Source organism: Apaloderma vittatum, unplaced genomic scaffold, assembly GCF_000703405.1.
Source record: "Apaloderma vittatum isolate BGI_N311 unplaced genomic scaffold, ASM70340v1 scaffold780, whole genome shotgun sequence".
Classification (NCBI taxonomy): Eukaryota; Metazoa; Chordata; class Aves; order Trogoniformes; family Trogonidae; genus Apaloderma; species Apaloderma vittatum.
In genome coordinates this window covers 17,163-37,045 of record NW_009692637.1, presented here as the reverse complement: position 1 = coordinate 37,045, position 19,883 = coordinate 17,163, and the positions used below count along the sequence as shown (strand labels likewise).

Below are 19,883 nucleotides of genomic sequence, written 5' to 3'. Positions count from 1 at the left end.
AATTCAGGGATATATACCACTTAAAGATTAAAGCTACCTATAAACTCAAGATTGAACCACACAAAATGTAATTTGAGCCAGCAAGACTGTCATTAGCATAGCAAATTATTTCCTTTCACAAGAACTTCCCTATCACACCAGAACTCCAGAGTAAATGCATTATATACAATCTCTGCAAAAAAAAAAAAAAATTGGCTGGAAAATCCCTCTACACACTCAGATTTCTGTAGGTAACATCATTCTCTAGGAATACCATCATCACTGGCCTAGATCACACAGGGACAGTCACTGAACAGCGAAAGAAATTGATGCCTCTCACACAGAAAAACGTCACAATGAAAATCCATCTATCAGATCACCCAACACACAGCAGTGTGAATAATTCCACAGGGGCACTTGATCTTCCTAGTCAGTTTGTTTTTCTAATTGTCTAATCTGCTCCAGCAGATGACACTGCCACTGCAAACTTCCACACTCTGCTGCAAAACTTAAGACCTCAAAGTGCCTTTCAAGATCTTTAGCACATTCTGCTCCGCTCACAAGGACTAAATTTGTCCAGAGGAACTTCCAGCGAACCTACAGAACAACAAGGAAGCAACTCAACAGCAGAGACACCTCAAGCAGTCCACCCTCACAGTGCTGCTGACTTGTCCAACAATTTCCATCCTTCTCTCCTCTGTCAACAGCTTTGATTTTATTTCCCAGTTGTATTTGTTCCACCTAACTACCCTTTCCTAGACTGCCTTCCACACCTTAACAGAATTGCGTATGAACAACGAAAATACTAAAGCCCCTAGGATAACAAATATTTCTTGTCTAGAGTGATTTCTGCCAAGTTTCTGTCTATTCAATCTATCAAACTTCTACTTTGGAATCTAAAATTGTTCACACAGAAGATGTCTTACGATTTTAAGCTGCTTCTCAGAGAGTCTTCTGAGTGCAATGTCCGCAGTCTAGAAACCCAAGATCAAAAACTAATACACAGAATTTCTAAAACAGAAAAATATACCATTTTGAAATAGACTAATGAAGTCCTTAATCTGGTGTTTTCTTGAAACTTCCCCTAGTTCGCAAAAAAATTGTTTGCTCTAGTAAAGAACTGGAGTGAAAAAGACGTCTATCTTGGAGTGACAGCTATGGCTGTGCACAACACAGATGGATCTATAAATCTTCCTATTCCTTTGCAAATCTGGTTTCAGATAGCAGCACATGTACTAGGAAGGGGAAAAGGTGGAAGCTAAGACTGCTGCCGCTGCCCCCAGTCAGCACTGCCCAATACCAAGCGGACATCACGTAAGCTCACAGGTTTCTATGTACCAAACATCCTCACCCATGCTCACCAACTGCCGTCAGACACGGAAACTCTCTTCAGAGAAGTGGTCAGATCATGCCTGCCACACCTTGGACTATTTTAGCTTCAGAGTAGCTCAGTTCCTCAGGCAGATTACTGCTCTCCCCAGATTATATACACCACTCCAGAATCTTAAGCTTATGATTTAGAGGATGTTCTCTTTCACTTGATGAACAACTTTTAATTCTACAAAAGCACTGAGGTTCTCTTGTTGAACTATAAGGGGTTTATGTAACATTCAGCCTTACCTGGACTGGGATCAATATTTGCCAGGAGCTCTAGGTGAGGTCGAAGACGATTCAGGTTAGCTGGATCTCCAGTCCTCTGAAGAGCAATAGTTAATTCCTGAACACTTTGTGCAAACGAGGCTGGGGTCTGCAACTTAAAAAAATTACAATAATTAACTTCCTACAGGCAAAGCAATTCTCACTGTTTCTGAAGATTGCTCCACAAGCTCCCAAGAGCTATCTTCCAAAACTAGATCAAAATATTTTTTTGCACAAGCCCATTTCAGTCAGCATCTGCTATTAAATTCCTTCTCCAGCACTAAGAATGCAAAATTCTTTGACGTTGCAGGTTAAAACACAGCTCTCAACCATTTGACATGGTTCAGTCCTTCCCACTTAATTGAGGCACTTATATGCGAGTCTCCTAATTGAAAAGCTCATTCATCCTATGTTCCCTCTAAACAAGAGGGATCTGGACACTTTCAGAAGTCAAGTAATTTTATTTAAGAAATGTGCTTCTGCCTCACTTACTTCAGGTATATACTACAGGACTGATTCTCTTTCAACTTATGCACTAACATCCTGCTTGGAAACACAAACCATTAACCTCTGTTACTACGCGGGCAGTTATCAGTTCAGAAAGGACACACTCCAACTAGCTAAGCTTTGTGGCTTCCCACCTGCAGAAAGAGGTAAAGTAGAAAGAGATGGCAGGATGGCAGAGGGAGCAAGATTCATTAGGTTGCAAATCTGTATTTTAATTACTTAGGCCACAATGGGTTTTGAAATAACAGGGTAAATGATTAATGGGTGAGTATACACAGGCACAATTTGTAAATTCACACTACCAGTATGTAAATCATCTACAGTTACAGAAAAGACTGGTTTGATTTCAGATGGCTTTACCTTGTCAATGATGGACTGCATGTGAGATTTGTGAGACTGGTCTCCGTATAACAGTGAGGACCACTGATCCGGTGCAATGCGTAAACCTGCTTCCATAGCTATCTGAACTATCTGGGAATCATGTTCCCTTCTCAGAGCTTCGTAAGTCCGAAATTCCTCCTTCAGTTGCATCAGAGAGGAATCTTCATCTCGCTTGGTCACCTAGTAGGGAGAAACGAGCCAAATACAATTACGCAGGATAGGCCAGAGAACACGTAAAGTTCAAGGCAAATGAAATCTTCAGTCAGCAGCCTTCTCCCCAACTAAACTGAGCTGTGACACTACGCAGTGAACACTGGTTTCTACTAAAATAAACACACTCTTCATTAAAGTGGAACCTCTACGAAATGGATACCAAACACAATTTACTCAGATTCTGATCCAGAGCTTGGTAGAAGAGTCACACTTCCTAAATGACTTGACAGCATCCACACCTTACTCCTCCAATCAAGGTACTTTGTTTGTATTGCAGAATTATGTTTGAGTATACAATTAGCAGCCACAAAGCATTTTTCTCCTCGTTCAGCAAAAGTGAATAACACTTACGTTGAACATGTAGGAATGGACTGTTAAATACTGGAAGTACTATAAGTAGCTGAAGTTCTTTTTATACGAGTCTGATATCCGAGACCCTCATGTTTCTTGGTTTCTAACCACACCATCGCTCAATTAACAGAACCGGGGACTTTCTGGCTTTAAGTCCCTCCTAAGGAGACAGGCTTACATACAAGGGGTGGTTTTTTTACTGTGCATCTATGAAACCTAGAAAGAGCCAAAACCAAGTTTTACAGCTTAAAGTTGCAATTTCAGCCTACATTGCCACCACAACTGCACACGAAGAACTCCCAAACACGCGTGGGACTTAATGAGTAATACTTCTCTGTAACTGCACATATTTTTAGGCATATTTAATGCTACAGAACAGTGAAAACTTCAAGCAAAAAACAGTAATTTTCACAGCATTATGAAATCTGCAGACAGACTCTTCATACCTTGAAGCATGACGCTCTGTAAAGAAGCTGGACAACATGCCCAATGCTAGTTTTAGAAGCCTGAGGAAATCGCGGCTCCAGTCTCTGAACCACAAAGAGAACCAAGACCTTTCGTGACAAAGCAGATCCATCTTCCAGAGCCAGCAGAACCAGCTTTAAAGCCTCCTCTTGCATTGCTGGGGGTGAGGAAATGTGAAGAAGAGACAAAGAAAGAGAAAAAACCAAGAAAGATTTCTGCATGTTTTTTCACTTCCTTAAAACTGCGACACCAGCCAAAACACACACACACCCACACCCACACCCACAGAGAGGAAAGGAAGCTAAGCAAGAAGAGAGGGAAAAGAGGGACGGAACACTTCTACAGGCCCAGATTTCTGCATGTTTTTTCACTTCCTTAAAACTGCAACACCAGCCAACACACACACACACAAACTCACAGAGAGGAAAGGGAGCTGAGCAAGAAGAGAGGGAAAAGAGGGAAGGAACACTTCTAGAGCCTCAGACCATGACTGGGGAAATATGACTTTTTAAATTATTTTGTTATTGTTATTATTAGTTTTTCTACTGTGGGTATCAGAAGATAGGAAGTCACTTTTCTTCCTGTTTCTACATCTCTCTGGATTATTAATTTAAGAATTTTCAAAGTATGTTATCTACATCCCATACCTATCCCAGCAGCAAAAGCTGCTGAGGAAGGGCAACGTTGGTTCCCATGCAGTTAACGGACCAATTAGTGCCCACAGAAGCAAATTACGTGCTGTGTAGCACTGCGTATTTTACTAGGCAACAACATCATCTTTCCTGCAGCAGTGCAGAAGTTAGCATCCTAAAGCTAATCTTCCTTCATTTTTTTTTCCCTTTAAGAAACTGGCTTCATATGTCACAATTACTTTTGTTGGTCCTCAACAAGCGAAGGCTACATTTTCAGTAACAAGACTTCATTGATTATTTTAAGCAGAATTGTTTTAAATTTCTTTTCATAGAATACTAGTTCTTAAGAATGTGACTTTTTTAAAATGCATAAACACACACACCAACTGTAAGAAATCTCTCCCCACAGATGCTTTGTATGTTTATTACCCTAGAGAAGAAAAAGAAGCCATGACTAGTTACTTCTAGGTACCTTGCTTTTTTTCCTAAAAGGGTCTTATCGCTTCAAACAATAGCAAGTGAGAAAACACTTGACATTTTATCTTATTACAACAAAAGGACACACATTAATCTGAATTTTACAGAACACTTGCACTATGTTTATTACCCTAGAGAAGAAAAAGAAGCCATGACTAGTTACTTCTAGGTACCTTGCTTTTTTTCCTAAAAGGGTCTTATCGCTTCAAACAATAGCAAGTGAGAAAACACTTGACATTTTATCTTATTACAAGAACAAAAGGACACATATTAATCTGAATTTTACAGAAGACTTGCACTAAAAATGCAAGGAAGTTCTTGACAGCAGCCCAACTGACATACAATTAATTCTGAAGACCTACTAATGAAGTCACTTCCACTCAGGCAATCTGACACCCTTTTATCAATCCTCTCCTATTCTGAACTGCTTTTAGTACAGAAGTAGTACCACGATGTCACCTACCTGGTCCAAGGAACTGGCACCCTCTGGCTCTCACTGCAGCCCAGAGGTTGGAAGAGAGCTGCTGAGGATTTTGATGCTGAAGAATGAGCTCGGTGACTGTTCTTTCCCCAAGTGACCGCGCTGCACGTGTGGCTCTGATCCGCCCTTCTTCCTCCACTAGCTGGCAATGAACTAATGTCACCAGTTTCCTTTGCATGGGACGACTTAGGACACTCTGAGTAGTACTGTTAAGACCCACACCTTCAAAATGAAGCAGAGAAAAAACTAAAAACCATACTTCGTATCTCCTCTTCTTACACCAGCCTTCAACCAGTGTACTCAGGGGGCCGGTTAGCTCAGTCAGTCGAGTGTGGCGCTAACAACTCAAAGGGTTCGATTCCCGTTTGGTCCCCATGTGTTGCCTGATCTAGTCGAGAGGTGACGTCCCTGGCGACAGGGAGGCTGGATTAAAATGATCTCTAAGGTCCCTTCCAGCTTAGGCCAGTCTATGATTCTACTTCTAAGTGCAAACCTACTTCTCTTAAGTTCCGCTTTATTAAACAGAACTCTAGAGGCAGCATATCACAACTCAGTTTTGTCAGGTTTTTTTTAGGTGGCATTAAAAGCTAACAGTTTCTAGGAGTCAGCTACCTCACAGGTTTACGTCTTGTGATTGATTTGGTTCTTTAAGAAGGTGGAACCACTAGTGAAATCCCTCCCCATGCTGGAAGTCTGTCCTACACTCCCCCACACAGATTTTCCACGTGTCTCCTCAACAGTTCATTCATACCGCAGTCCTTCCCTTATTCATGGGCTTCAGGGATCACTGCTTTCTTTGACATTTCTCTGTTTTCACAAGACATTTAGTTTTTTATCCACATCTGCTATCTCCACTGATTTGACCTAGCCAAATCGAACTTGTGTGAGTTCAAAACTGTTTGAGTGACATTTAAAGATGTGCAAAAGCTGGGAGCCACTGAAACCAAGTTAAAGGAAAAGTGACTCTCTACACATAGAGCCGCCAGACTAAGTTTGTTTCCCAGCACGGAACTTCTTTATTGGGCCACTACTACTCGGAGCAAAATTGGAATTTGAATGGTTTAGGTTGGAAGTGACCTTTAAAGGTCAGCTAGTTTAACCCCCCTGCAGTGAGCAGGGACATCTTGAACTAAATCAGGTTGCTCAGAGCCACATCAAGCTTGACCTTGAATGTCTCCAGGGATGGTGCTTCTGACACCTCTCTGAGCAACCTGTGCATGTTTCACCATCTTCATTATAAAAAATTTCTTCCTTTCCTTCTACCTAGTCTAAATCTACTCTCATTTAGTTTAAAATCATCCCCTGTCCTATCACAACACGCCCTGATGAAAAGATTGTCCCTATCTTTCCTGTAGGTCCCCTTTAAGTATTGAAATATCACAATAAGGTCTCCCTGGAACTTTCTCTTCTTCAGGCTGAACAATGCGAACTTTCTTAGCTCTTCCTCACAGGAGAGGAGCTCCAGTCCTCTGATAACTTTTGTGGCCTTCTCTGGATCTGCTCGAGCAGGTCCGTGTCTTTGCTGTGCTGAGAACCGCAGAGCTGAACACAGCACGGCAGCTGGGGTCTCACCGGAGCAAAGCAGAAGGGGAGCATCACCTGCCTTGACCTGTAGGCCGTACTTTTGATATAGCCCAGGATATGGTTGGCCTTCTGGGCTGCTATCACACTGTAATACAGCTGGAAAAGCCCAAAATGGCTTTTTGTAAAAATTCATTTTCGAAAACCTGATGCCCGCTATGCTCACCTCTACTAATAGCTCACCTACTACAAGGAGAGGCTAACTCCAACATATTTAATATAGATAAAACTCACACTCTTGAAGTCAGTGCAGTTTTGTTAAATTATAATTACTCAGATGGACAAAGCTATTGTATAGGAACTTGTATAAACAGAATATTACTTATTTCCCTTATATATTCTATATGCAGTTATTTTCTCATTTCAGTTCATTCCGTCTCCACAAACAAGCTGCATCACTATAGTTATCTCAAAGGAACACAGAACAGTTGGAGGGGGCAGAACTATTTCTTTTTACTTAGTCTGCAGAGGTCAACTCACTAAGTTCATCTCAACTTACTACACTACAGCCAAACACCTTGACCTTTTTCTGGTATTATTCTTGACAAAATGCCTTTAAACCTCTCCCTCTCCCTACGTGAAGGCATAACCTTAACACTTCAGAAAGATGTTCCAATTTATTTCTAAACAAGGTCTATATTAGTTTTTCAAAAAGACGAACTAGTGATTTGGATAGTTTGGTTTGCATCTTATTTATTTCCAGTTTTATTTTCCAGGGAACGAATCCAAGAACTACCTCTTGCACTGCTCAGTGGTTTGAGGTACAACGCCAGTTCTTCCACACATTTCTTGCCCTCCTCATAATGCTTGGTATCTTCAGCTCCGCTACATAAAGTAATTGGCTGCTGCTCAGGAACCTGAAGGAGATGAAATGTACATCTATGATGAATATGCATAAATAAACGGAACTCATGCTTACAAACATCACATCATGCTTTTTAACATTGAGCATTTCCTGTTTTGTTTCCCTTCTGTGTTTTCTTCTATATGAGTAAGCATTTTTTCAGCTTTTTTAATAAATAGCAAAAAAAAAAATAAATCAGCAAAAATATATAAAGTATTTATGGTTAGCAGACTACTTTCATTTAGTGGCTGAGAGGAACCAGAAGAAGAAAGTTTATTCGATGGCAAAAGAAATTACATGAGAAACACGACATTTCTTATACCTGCAAAACTTTGGCTGAAATAACACACATATTGAGACATCCCCAAAGCTGACTAAACCAAAAAAACCACTCACAAAGAAACAAATGAAACAAAAAAAACCCCAACAAAACAAAACCAAGCCCACCACAAAACAGAACAAATCAGACAAACTCTGGTTTGCAGCTAAGTACACATTCCTGATCAGGGCTCACAGCTCTAGTACCATCCAGGGACAAGTGATCACAATTACTTGGATTAGTGGGAGAGAGACTTAGCAGCAAATACACTCGGATACCTTGGGAACATATTCTGACTAGACTCAATTGCCAGGCACCAAGATCAAGTTGTCCTACACAGTGTATATGAGCACAATCTGCAAATATTAACCTGACAGTCAGTTACAATCTTCATGGGTTGTTTTGGGTTTTTTTTGGTTTTGTTTGCTTGGGTTGGTCTTGTGGGTTTTTTTGCTTTTGTTTTGGTGCTTTATGTTCTGGTTTTGTGGGTTTTTCTGCCGGTTCTTTTTGATTGTTACATTTATTTCTTTATCCAGGCATTTACCAGAAAACAGGATTTTTCAAAGGTATGTTGGACCATCCCTTCCTCCAAGGTATAATTTTTTGTTTTTCTCCAGTCAAATTCTTAAAGCTTTCAATAAATCTGAGGGTGCAGCACAGCCCTGTAGCAATGCTTCTCAACGTGACTATTCAGCAATCAACTCAGTATATGATAGTACAGAGAACTGGAATGTCTCGGAAGACTACACAAGCACTTTTTGCATATGCTATTACTGAAGTGCAAACAGACTTCACCTTCTATTTCCAAGTCAATCACTACCCCCCTGGCAGTAACAGCACACTAATCCCACAGAGCTGCTTACAGGGACCAACCCAGGCCCTCAATCTAGAAGCACAAGCCTTTAATGCTGGACTTAAAGACAGCTACAAACTCGCTAACTTTCACGTGCAACCCAGCCCCACAGAGCACAGCGCTATGACGGCAGCAGCAAATAAATGCAGCGAATAGATATATACACACACATGAAACATATCTATATATACACACACACACATAAGAGGTTGCCACCACCAATGTGGACAGGAGCTTTCTTACCACTTTTAATAGAAAGTAATTTGTTTCACTTCTAAGATCACATTTCTACATGTTAAACAACTGTGTGTCCCAAGTTCCTCATTTGCCACATATTGCAAAATACAGAGTTACTAGTTACATAACCCTTGTTTTTACAGCAGGTGACAAACTCCCGAGTCTAACTTGTAAGTAAGATACCACCCTAAAACCAACATAATCAAGACAGCCTGAATCAGACATCACTCCTTTTACTCCTAGTAAAGGGAGAAAAAAAACCCAAGTTCAATCACACCAAGACAGTAACGTTAGCCTCAATGCTTTTCACAAGTTGCAGTTAACTTGTGAAGTTTTGGGAGGTTTTTGGTTTTGTTTTAATTTTGGAGACTGGGTGGTGGTTTGGTTTTTGAGTTGTTATTTGTTGTGGGGTGTTTTTTGTTTAGTTTAGTTTGGTTTTATCTAAACAAGAGAGCTTTCAGCAAAAGGAGATTTTGCAACTCTTACAGTGATCAGCCATAACTGTTGCAACAGCCTCAGCGCGAGTGGTTTCTTGGGATTTGGAAAACAAACAGTACAATCTTTGCTTTCACATTAACAGAATATTCCACCTTTTTTTTCAAAGGCACTGCCATTTTCGCAGTCTGCTTCTGTCTGGGAAGTTATACAAGCAGAACCGGCTTATTGATCAAACAACATGCATCTCATGCATTTGTGCCGAGACACAGACTACACAGTCTCTGCCCTATTTACTGCTGTAATACGTTCTGTGCAAATTCCCATCTACTCCTGCAAGCGTTCCATCTGGCACCAGCAACAACGCAAAATACAACTACAGCATCCCAACACCCAGCAGACAAAGGGGGTTTGGAGCAGCCGTAGGACAGGAAGCCGTGCTCAGCCCTGGATTTCGATCTTTAATTAAGGTAGGTTTAGCACACATTCACAGCAGCGGTTTGGAATGCCATACACAGCACAACTCCGCCAGCGAGACATGACGACTGTCTAAGCAACTAACAGAAAGCTTCTCCCTCCCCCAGGAAAAAGCTGCCATAGAAAAACTTGGAGTTAATCAAGCTATTCAACACTGCATATCTGCATATCATTCCCACTCCTTCTCTTTGCAAGGGAAGCTTCACTATAAACAAAAAAAAAAAGAAAAAAGTAAAAGCCTTGCACAACTTGTACCGTTTGCAAAATGAGCTGCAAAGACTATCATCTTAAGCTAGAGCAAGTGTCGTACTGAATTATAAAACAAGATGTTTATTTCATGGTTTCAGGAGTCTTCAGAAGAGAATGTACTTCTACACACACACACACACGCCCCCCCCCTTCACTCTCATGATGCAACTCATAGTAAAACTTACAAATACTTTGCCCTTTTGCTAGTTCTATGCACTTCCAAGGCTTTCTCTTATTAATATTTTAGGGTTAGAATGATTATAAGAACTTCTATCAAGAGAAAAACAGTAAAAATGCTTGATAAAACTCACAGGAAATCTGCACTTTAATTTTGGCTCTGTCATGGAAATGCTGAGGGACAACTGAGAAATAACTCGACTCCAAAGCACTTTCACTTCCCTTTCACAAAATAATCCTTTCAATAGCATGCAGGACCCTACGGTCATTTCTGTTTACAACGCTTCCCGAGAGCCTTAAGAGAGATGCCCTGCAGAACAAGTCCATTATTTTCATCCTCATTCAGACACCACACCCTTATCAAAGTTTTCACTGCAAATGTATTTACATAATGTAATAAACACCTCCCAAAGGGGACTGGAACAAGACAGGAAAACTAATCTCAGATGTTTAATTACTTTACATTTGTGACCATTTTGCGTGCATCTGCCTTGGCAATGCCTGTGAGTTCCCCAGCACTGGAATGCCGCCCATCAGCGTGAGGACTGCTTGTGGCTGTGGGAAGAGACAGGCTATGACGGCATGAGGAAGGGGATCAGAAAAGAATGCTAAAGCATCACCTCATGCCAAGGAATGATTTTGAATTGGTGATTTAAGTGTAATTTGATGAAGGATGTCAGTTTGAGTTGTCACTAATTACCATTAGACATCTAATTGCACAGAATGAGAACATGTTAAACAGACCAAACCCCTTTTTGACTAGTTTGAAAACTATTCCCCCAAATATTTTTTTTCCTCCCTACTGTGCACAGATTATTTGCTTCCTGCCGAAAAAACTCAAATACAAAAAAGGAAAAAACAACAAACCGCAAACAAAACTCATAGCTGCCTTTGGTTCCTCAAGAGTATGCACTAAGGACAACTTCATAGTTAATTCCTCTTTTGTGGTACCTCATTTCATCAAAAGTTACAATAAAAAAAACCCCAAACGCTAAACCAACCAACACACAAATATATCCCTAATATCTCTGCAAATAGTCTTCCCTTTTGAAAGGGCTGTGAGTTAAAATCACTCCAGCCGTTCACTCATCATACACAATTCCACTGCCCAACGCTTACAGCCGTACTTATGTCCAGCAGGAGACTATGGAAGAAATTAAAGCACCACAGGAATTTTTGCCATTTAATGTCACCTCTTTGGAATATGCACCCTACTGTTTCCTGTGTTAAAAAAAATGGAGAGAAGAGCTTAGATGACAGATCCATGATTACGCACCTTCAAAAACACTGCCCTTGTGAATGTTTAAAATAGTTGCATATAGCGAGTAATTGCAAATGCTCTGAATAGTTAAAATTCAACATCTCATTCCCAGAGAAACTAGCTTAAGGGATTTCTTCACTCAAGAAGTTTAAAAAGCATGGTATCCCATGAATACCTTTTTGATTTGTGTTCGAGGCCATGGTGTCTCCTTTCCCCCACAATGCGCTTACCTTCAGCTATTTCCAGCTCTCTTGGGAATAGTAATTCCCATCTTCCCCTTACAATCCCTTCTCCCCTCCCCCTGCCAACACCTTACGTGGATGAACTTACCCACGTGGGTGGAACTGCCTGACCGCTGCCTTCAAGAACAGACCCTGCAGCCACTGTTGATAATACAGTGGTAGAGCAGGAATTTGAGTCTCTACAATCGTTAATGTTGAGATCAAGAGCGGCTATAACCTGGGCAACTGGTTTCATTGTCAGAAGGAGGTGGAGAGAGGGAAAACAGAGAAAGAGCCTCGATTTCAAGTAAGAAATCAACTCTTCTCACCTCTGAAGTGACAAAACCAACAGAGAGAGAACACTACTGTCAGAGAAACAGGTTACTGCTTTCCCAGGTGACTGTAGGATGATTTTCCCCAGAAGCACAGTCCAGTTTATTTCACCCACCGTGCCAGCAGAAAGCCAACCAAAGTGACTTGTCCTGGATTGCTGCCAGTCCCAGCAGAATGAATTTATCTCCTCAAATGCCTGGTCTCCTCCCCCACCTCCAGCAAAAAAAGCACTTGACACTTACAAATGTGTGAACTTCTCACAAGTCTTCCCAAAGGGGAACAAACCCAGTTTGTTCTTTTCCCTCATAGATAAAAGCTTTAATTTTGTTGTACTCTGTTTCATTTATGATTTAAAAATAAAGTATTACACGTCTCCAGGGACTCAGGTTAAGGTGCACAAGGGCTTGCTGGAGATTAGGGGACACTAACGACACATACACTCTCCTGAAAGTAAAGAAAGTGGAACAAGAAAATAGGCTTTGTTTCAGTGAAGTTGGTCAAACTGCTCATGCTTTGTAAGCTGGCTTGCTGCTCGCACATCAGTTTTGTTGAAATGAACCAAGAGCCCACCCTCTTAACAGGACAGGGTTCAAAATTACTGTCGTTCTTCTGAAGTAAATTTTTTTCTTTAACCAAGCCTTTTCCTGTAAAAATACTGAAAAGTGGCTTTAGAGAGATTAGTGGAAAACATCAACTGTTTCCATGACCTTCACAGCAGAGCAATCTTTTCGGTAGTACTCCACAGTCTGGTAAACACTACAACAAGTGCCAGGAAGGGAAAGGGAAGAGAAAGGAGGGTGAGTTACACTGAATACTGATTTCACTCACATGATGACTGAAATTAGGAGCTGGGGGAAAGTGGTGCAAATTTCTCGTAAGGGCAAAGTTTATCAGCAATAAAAACCCAGCTAAGATCATTGATTATTGTTTAGGTAGCAGAAGACAGCGAGCAGCAAACACGAGGAATGAGTGGGAAATAAAGGGGAGGGGAATACTGTCTCTTTTGGTGGGGTGTGCAGCTTTAAGGTCACCATGAAGCAAGGTCCCATACATCTTGATCACAAAAAAAATTTAAGATACAAAAAGGAGCACAAAAAATTATGTCATTAGTTCAAAGTCTGAACCCAGAGTTCAAGGCACTCTCAAGACAAATGCCACGCTATCATAAAGCCACTTTTCCTTCTTCAATACCTCACACACATATGGATGAGGAAACTCTGGTTGGCTAACTGGCAAAACCAGAATAAAATTCTCAATTACCTGTACTAGAGGCAGGATGATTTTCCATCTCATTCCAGAGCATCTTGTTTTTATGGAAATTTTAATTCACGCAAAGATCAAGTTAAAGAAAGCTATCACATAGCTTCTCACAAAGCTTAACAAATGCATGAGGAAAAAGGCAATTATCACAGATGTGGAGATTTGGATACAGCTGGAGCTATTCTAGAAACTCCAGAGAGGAAGGAAGGCAAATAAGGTAAAAAGAGAACTACAGTATTTATTTATGGCATCACCCACAGACTTCAGGCTGCCTGGAAGCTCTTCACAGATGGCAGCATACATGTATCACAGAAATGGAAGCACAGTCTCACTGCTCTCACCTGCAGAGCAGGATGAATCACTCACACAGCCAGAAACACAACTCAATTGTAAAACTTCTGATAAAACTTCTATGCCACACACCACAAAAGAACAACAAATAATCAACTGTGTTACTTGATAAAAGACACACAAAAAAAGTAGTAAAAGCGCATTTGGATCTCTCGGTCCCAGTACCGAGCACAAAAATCATTGTAACAGCATCTTTCTTTCTTTTTATTTCTTCTATTTCCTTTATTGCTTTCCTCCAAAACGCAGCTTTTCCCTTCACTATAAATCTCGTTGAAATTTTTGCTGCCTTTGAATCCCCTGAACCCAGAAATGGAAGCAGAAGAAAAGAAAGCGACAAACCCTCTACAATAACTGCATCCCATGCACAATTTTGTTCCTCACCCATAGGTTAGCCAAGATTGTCCCTACTGTCCCCACATCCACAGTCCTGTCCAGCCTTGGGACGTATGGCTCACAGGAAACTCCCAGTGATCTAGCCATAATAAGCTTAGGTCAATTTAAGCCTGTGCTGCAACTGAACAGGGCAATCCTGCTTTCCACACATCTCCGCCCCCTTCTTCAGGCTGCCAGCAGCACCAGTGCCACCGGAGCACTCAGCCCCAGCTGGCTCAGCTGACCTCCAGCAGAAAAGGGACCCTCAGGCAGGCTCCCACCATTTACCCATGTGGATTTAGGTTAACATGTCAGCTCAGCACTTCCAGAGCAGTTTCAAATGAAACATAAAGTAGAATAAAAGCTGTTAAGTAGAGAGGTCTGTCCCATCCTCTTACTCTCCCCTCCTGATTTTGGGACAACCAATCATGAATCTCTAGGCTGACCATGGCAAAGCAGGCAAGCTACCAGAGAAGGACAGCTTCTCACCAGATAAGGTCCCCGATCCAGTTCCTCCTTTTGGCAGAGCATGGCTAAACACAAATCAGGAAAGAAGGAAGGAAACAGAACGAACCCGTTCTGGTGACAGCCTACAGTCGCAAGAAATCGGACGTAATACAAAATCACAGTCAGCAACCGACAGAATCAAAATTTGGGTCCAGGCACCTCTACTACAGCATGTTAAACGCAGAAAACCTGTATTTGTCAAAGTCAGCCTACAAAGAGGTAGGTGTCTAATTTACACGCAATTAACATGGAGTCATATTCTTTATTCCTGACTTGTCCTGCTAAAAGAAAGAAGGAAAACAACATTGAACCAATTTTCAAATTAAAAGCAAAACAAAAGGAAAAAAGCACTGATACCTGAGCACCCACTAATTGCAGCAAGGCTGAGTTCACAGGAAGGAGTTCGATGTCTGTATTGATAGTGGTCTGGTCAAAAGGGCATGCCTTACGGTGGAGCTTGTTGAGGCACATCTTGCAGACAGTGTGGCCACATCCCAAGCTGATGGGCTTGCGGATTGTTTCATCAAAAGTCTGTGTGCAAATCGGGCAGGACAGAAAATCTGTCCACTGCGGAGCTTGTACAGGCATTGCTTCAGGAGTTAGTTGACAAGACAAAAACCTAAAGAACAGATTCCACTGGAATCAAAATCTTTGAAAAAAAAAGTCTGTGTTTTTAAATATCTTCTGTAAGTACAGACAGTCAGCACATAGTGTGAAACATAACCTAAAAAAAACAAAAACAAAAAACAAAGTTAGCATTCTCTACTGAAACAGGCATATGAAATCTCTTGTGCTGAAGTTACGTAAATACTACTTGCAGAGGTACAGCTAGACTAGGAGTACTGCTCTGACATTAGAGGACCGAGTTGTGACTTTGTTTAATTCTAGCTAGCCTGTCACTGGACAAGCCACTTTAAAATTGTTTCTGCTGTTATGCACCTTAAAAAAATAAAATCAAGTTAGTTATGTCAATGAAACCATAGTACTAATTAGCTTTCAGTTTTTACATGCTTTTTATTTCTTTACCAATGAGCCTGTTCATATTAACAGATTTGAATTAAAGGATGACAATTTTTAAAGGGCTTTTGTGCTTATTCCACTAAATCAATTTTTTAACAGTGTTCAATTTGAGCTTTAGATAGTTTTGCTTAGCCAAGACTTCATCCTGAACCTCTATCACAAGCAAGCTTTCTTCTGAGTTCAGCATACTCTGGATTGGCACATGACGACTGCAGAAACATCTCCACTGCCACAGTCTCGAGAAGAAATGGCTGAATGACTCTGTCCACAGTCAGACACCGCGTGCTTGTGACAGCCAGGTAGTGCTACGTACGGCTACCACAGCACCTTCGCTCACGCTCCTCTGCGCAGAGCTGCACGGTACCACACAGACTCCCCCGGTCACATCTCGGCTAACCCAAGAACCTCCGCGCAGTACTGGGTATAGTTGACCATTGGGAACTTCCCTCAGCCTGTTCAGCAAGCAGCTCCATCCTTCCAAAGCAGGAAGAACATTTTTAGAAGTCCTTTTGGACTGTAAGAGTGACAGCCACTTCAATAACACTTTTCTAACCCTGATTTACCTAACTCTTGGCATACCTACTGAGAGAAAAAGCACCATCTTTAAGGCACTGAGAAATTACACTGAAACACGACAGTAGAGGAGAACCTGGAACATCTTTATTACTTGGCACTTTGGAATGAAAATTCTAGAAGATCAAATGTTAGTGATTAGGAGGAAGACAAGACACCCCTTTGCGGGGGGAAGCAACTCTTGGCATACCTACTGAGAGAAAAAGCACCATCTTTAAGGCACTGAGAAATTACACTGAAACACGACAGTAGAGGAGAACCTGGAACATCTTTATTACTTGGCACTTTGGAATGAAAATTCTAGAAGATCAAATGTTAGTGATTAGGAGGAAATGCAAGACAAGACACCCCTTTGCAGGGGGAAGCATGACACATGTGAAGAGAAATGAAAGAATAAACCAATCAAGTGACATGAAAAGAATAATTATCAAAAGGAAAATTGGTAATAAAAAAATTTCTTATGTCTGGCTTACTTTTTAATGACCAGTAAAGTTGGCAAAAAAACCAAAAACAAAAAACCCCAACCAACCAACCAACCAAAATTAAGAACAAAAAACCCAAACAAACAGTGCAGGTCACACAGATTTATTACCAAACACTTTTTTCCAAATCAAGCAGCAAAACAACAACAACAAAACCCCAAACACCCCAACCACCCAGATGTGTTAATTTCTCTTCCCCACAAACCACCAGCTTATGTTTCATACCAATGACGGTGCACTTGCTTGCTAATATCTGTTCAGATAGACAGTTCTTATATAAGTAAATTATCAACCTTTTATCAAAACTCAGCCTAAAAAAACAACTTCAAAAATAAATTAAAATCTCAGCTCTAAGTAAATGCAGAGAGAGCCACTTCAAGCTAGGACTTCTGCAATTCAGAATCAACGCAATTTAAAACAGCAACAAAAATCTGATGCTAAAAGAGAGACCCTGACCAGCCTCAGGCTTTCGTTCCCGAATCAGTGCAATGCTTTTCACAGTTAACATCATTTTGCCAAGGCAAACAATGAAGAGTTACTAGTTAAGCTTTTAGCCTTATTCCATCAACGAAACATTAAGGCTTAGCTCTAAAACTAATGAAAAAAAATTACTTTTGTCTTCAAAAGACAACGTACCACTATTTACCAGCTAACTAGAAATCAATAAGAAATCCATCCTACCCAGGTAGGGCGGCACTGCGGAAGAGGCACTGCACGTGGTTAACTCTAACACCTCCGTTGCACAGCTAGATCTGCCGAGGTTCTTAACACACCAGAAGGATGTGCTGCCATTCAGCGAGACCCAGACAGTCTGCAGATTTGGGCAGGCAGAAATTTCATGAAATACAACAAAGGCAAGTGTAGAGTCTTGCATCTGGGAAAGAACAAGCCCATGTGCCAGTATAGTTGGTGATCATAAGCCAGCAATGTGCCCGCTCCAGAAGGACAAGGGCATCCTGGGGAGTAGCCAGTAGGTGGAGAGAGGTTCGCCTGCCCCTCTACTCTGCCCTGGTGAGGCTGCATCTGGAATACTGGGTCCAGTTCTGGGCCCTCAGTTTAAGAAGGACAGGGAACTGCTTGAAAGAGTCCAGTGCAGAGCCACAAAGATGATGGAGTGGAACATCTTCCTTTTAAGGAAAGGCTGAAGGAGCTGGGTCTCTCTAGCTTGGAGAAGAGGAGACTGAGGGGTCACCTCATTAGTGTTTACAAACATGTAAAGGGTGGGTGTCAGGAGAACAGAGTCAGGCTCTTCTCAGGTAGGTCCAGTGACAGTACAAGGAGCAACAGATGCAAGCTGGAGCATAGGAGGTTCCACAAAAACACTAAGAAAAACTTATTCACTGTGAGGGTGAAAGAGCACTGGAAAAGGCTGCCCAGAGAGGTTGTGGAGTCTCCTCTAGAGAATTCAAAACCCGCATGGACGTGTTCCTGTGTGGCCTGCTCAAGGTGATCCTGCTTTGGCAGGCGGGTTGGACTAGATAATCTTTCGAGGTCGCTTTCAATCCCTGACATTCTGTGATTCTGTTCAGGGTTCCCCTCAAGCCACCTCTTTAGCTGGTCTTTCCCCCTCCCCAGCCATCTTGTTAGCAGTCAGCCAAATCATTCCCATTACTACTGTTATCATCATAAAAGCCTAAATGTTTTCATGTGGGTTAAGATACTTCACTGAGCTGACTGCCTAAAACATCCAGGAAATTTATTTCTAAGTCGTCCCCACCTCCCTGGCTCCTTTATATATTTTTAAGTAAACTCTGCTATTAAGTATTCCAGCTGAAATCACTCTTTTTAAACCAAATCTGTAACAGAAATTACCTTGAAACTCCACCAAAAAAATCTGCCAAAAGCTGCACTCAGCTGGATAAGTTTAGTGTATATATTACCATGCTACAAAATACCATTTGAGAGCTGAATCATATTGCTTCCTTTCTACAGCGGTGGTATTAAAATATCTACCAACAATTTCCCCAGACTCATCTGCAATTCAGAAATTATTTGAACAGTCTATTTGAAACACTGATTGTTAACCAAGTGTTAAGGAAAACAGCAGCTTCTTACTAACTGAAGAAATGTAAAACCAGAAGCTAACATGAAGCTATACTCTCAACACTAGAAAGTACATGCAGACATGGCGACTCCACCATTCCAGGCTCTCTACTGGAAGACAGGAGTGGAATACAACTTTAACCTGAGTTAACTAATTAATACGAAAAAAAAATCCAACCAAACAAACAACAAAACACCAAACAAACACATGCTGGTCCTACCTGTACCTCTGGCCACTTCAGACAACTGGCATCATGAAATAGGTTATATTCATTTACAATCTCAACAGTTGAAAGAAAAGTTTGGGGAGTCTAGGGAGGGAGAGATGAACTTGTGGCATCCCTGATTGCTTATCGAGGCAGGTCTCAAAGGGCTGGAGAACAACGGCAGCAAAGCTTACAGGTATAAGCACAACTCTCAAAAGGGTCCTAACAAGCCCCAGCCTGGCACGAACCGCCAGGACAGAAGGGTACAGCAGGGTACATCACACACAAATTGCACAGCCACAGCCCTGACTGTGGGTACGCCATCACTACAGAGGCACATCTCACCACTGGGTGACAGTTCCTCTTGACTCGTGATGGACTTGTCTCCTACCTCTCATTCCACCAAGCAGACTCTGCAGCGCCGGTGGATGTAAGCTGGTGCCTAGATGCCTGAGGAAGGCCACAGATAGCACTGACAACAGACACCACAGCTGGGAGAAACGTCAGGAAATGATCTGTTCCAGCGCAGTGGGACTGCTGGAGCAGACGGCTAACTGGCTTGCTCCAGCCAACCTCTTCCCCACAGGAGGAAAGAACAGCTGTCTGAGAGCAAGCCCTGCTCTGCTGGTATTTCTCCCAAGCAGATCAGCACAGAACTGTGCAACTCCTCCGATCCTGTGTTAAGATGGAACAAGCATCCCAGGGACTGACAGTTCACAACCTGCATGCATAAACGCTGTCACCAAGTACTCCTGACACAGCTTTCCACACACATGGTCCAGTTCTTCTGCTGGATCTTCAACCTTTAGACAAGGAGCCAAGCGCTGACATTCACCATAAATCTCTCCAGGCACAGAGCACACAAATGGGGTATACAGCTAAGAAGCGAAGCCGGGAAAGAAGCGAAGCCGGGAAAGAAGCGAAGCCGGGAAAGAAGCGAAGCCGGGAAAGAAGCGAA

General features: G+C 41.8%; 1 protein-coding gene across 4 annotated transcripts in view; it reads right to left on the bottom strand.

The window, feature by feature from the left end:
- Positions 1-15,189, bottom strand: part of RC3H1 (ring finger and CCCH-type domains 1) — a 32,613-nt gene extending 17,424 nt beyond the window's left edge. For all 4 annotated transcript variants that reach the window (XM_009878774.1, XM_009864227.1, XM_009864964.1 and 1 more), the window contains exons 1-6: positions 14,959-15,189; positions 7,442-7,562; positions 5,107-5,346; positions 3,516-3,691; positions 2,485-2,685; positions 1,600-1,732 (exon numbers count right to left, since the gene is read on the bottom strand). In XM_009878774.1, the coding sequence (XP_009877076.1) occupies positions 1,600-1,732; positions 2,485-2,685; positions 3,516-3,691; positions 5,107-5,346; positions 7,442-7,562; positions 14,959-15,189 (1,102 nt within the window). The remainder of the gene's footprint in view (positions 1-1,599; positions 1,733-2,484; positions 2,686-3,515; positions 3,692-5,106; positions 5,347-7,441; positions 7,563-14,958) is intronic.
- Between the last annotated feature and the right edge of the window lie 4,694 nt (positions 15,190-19,883).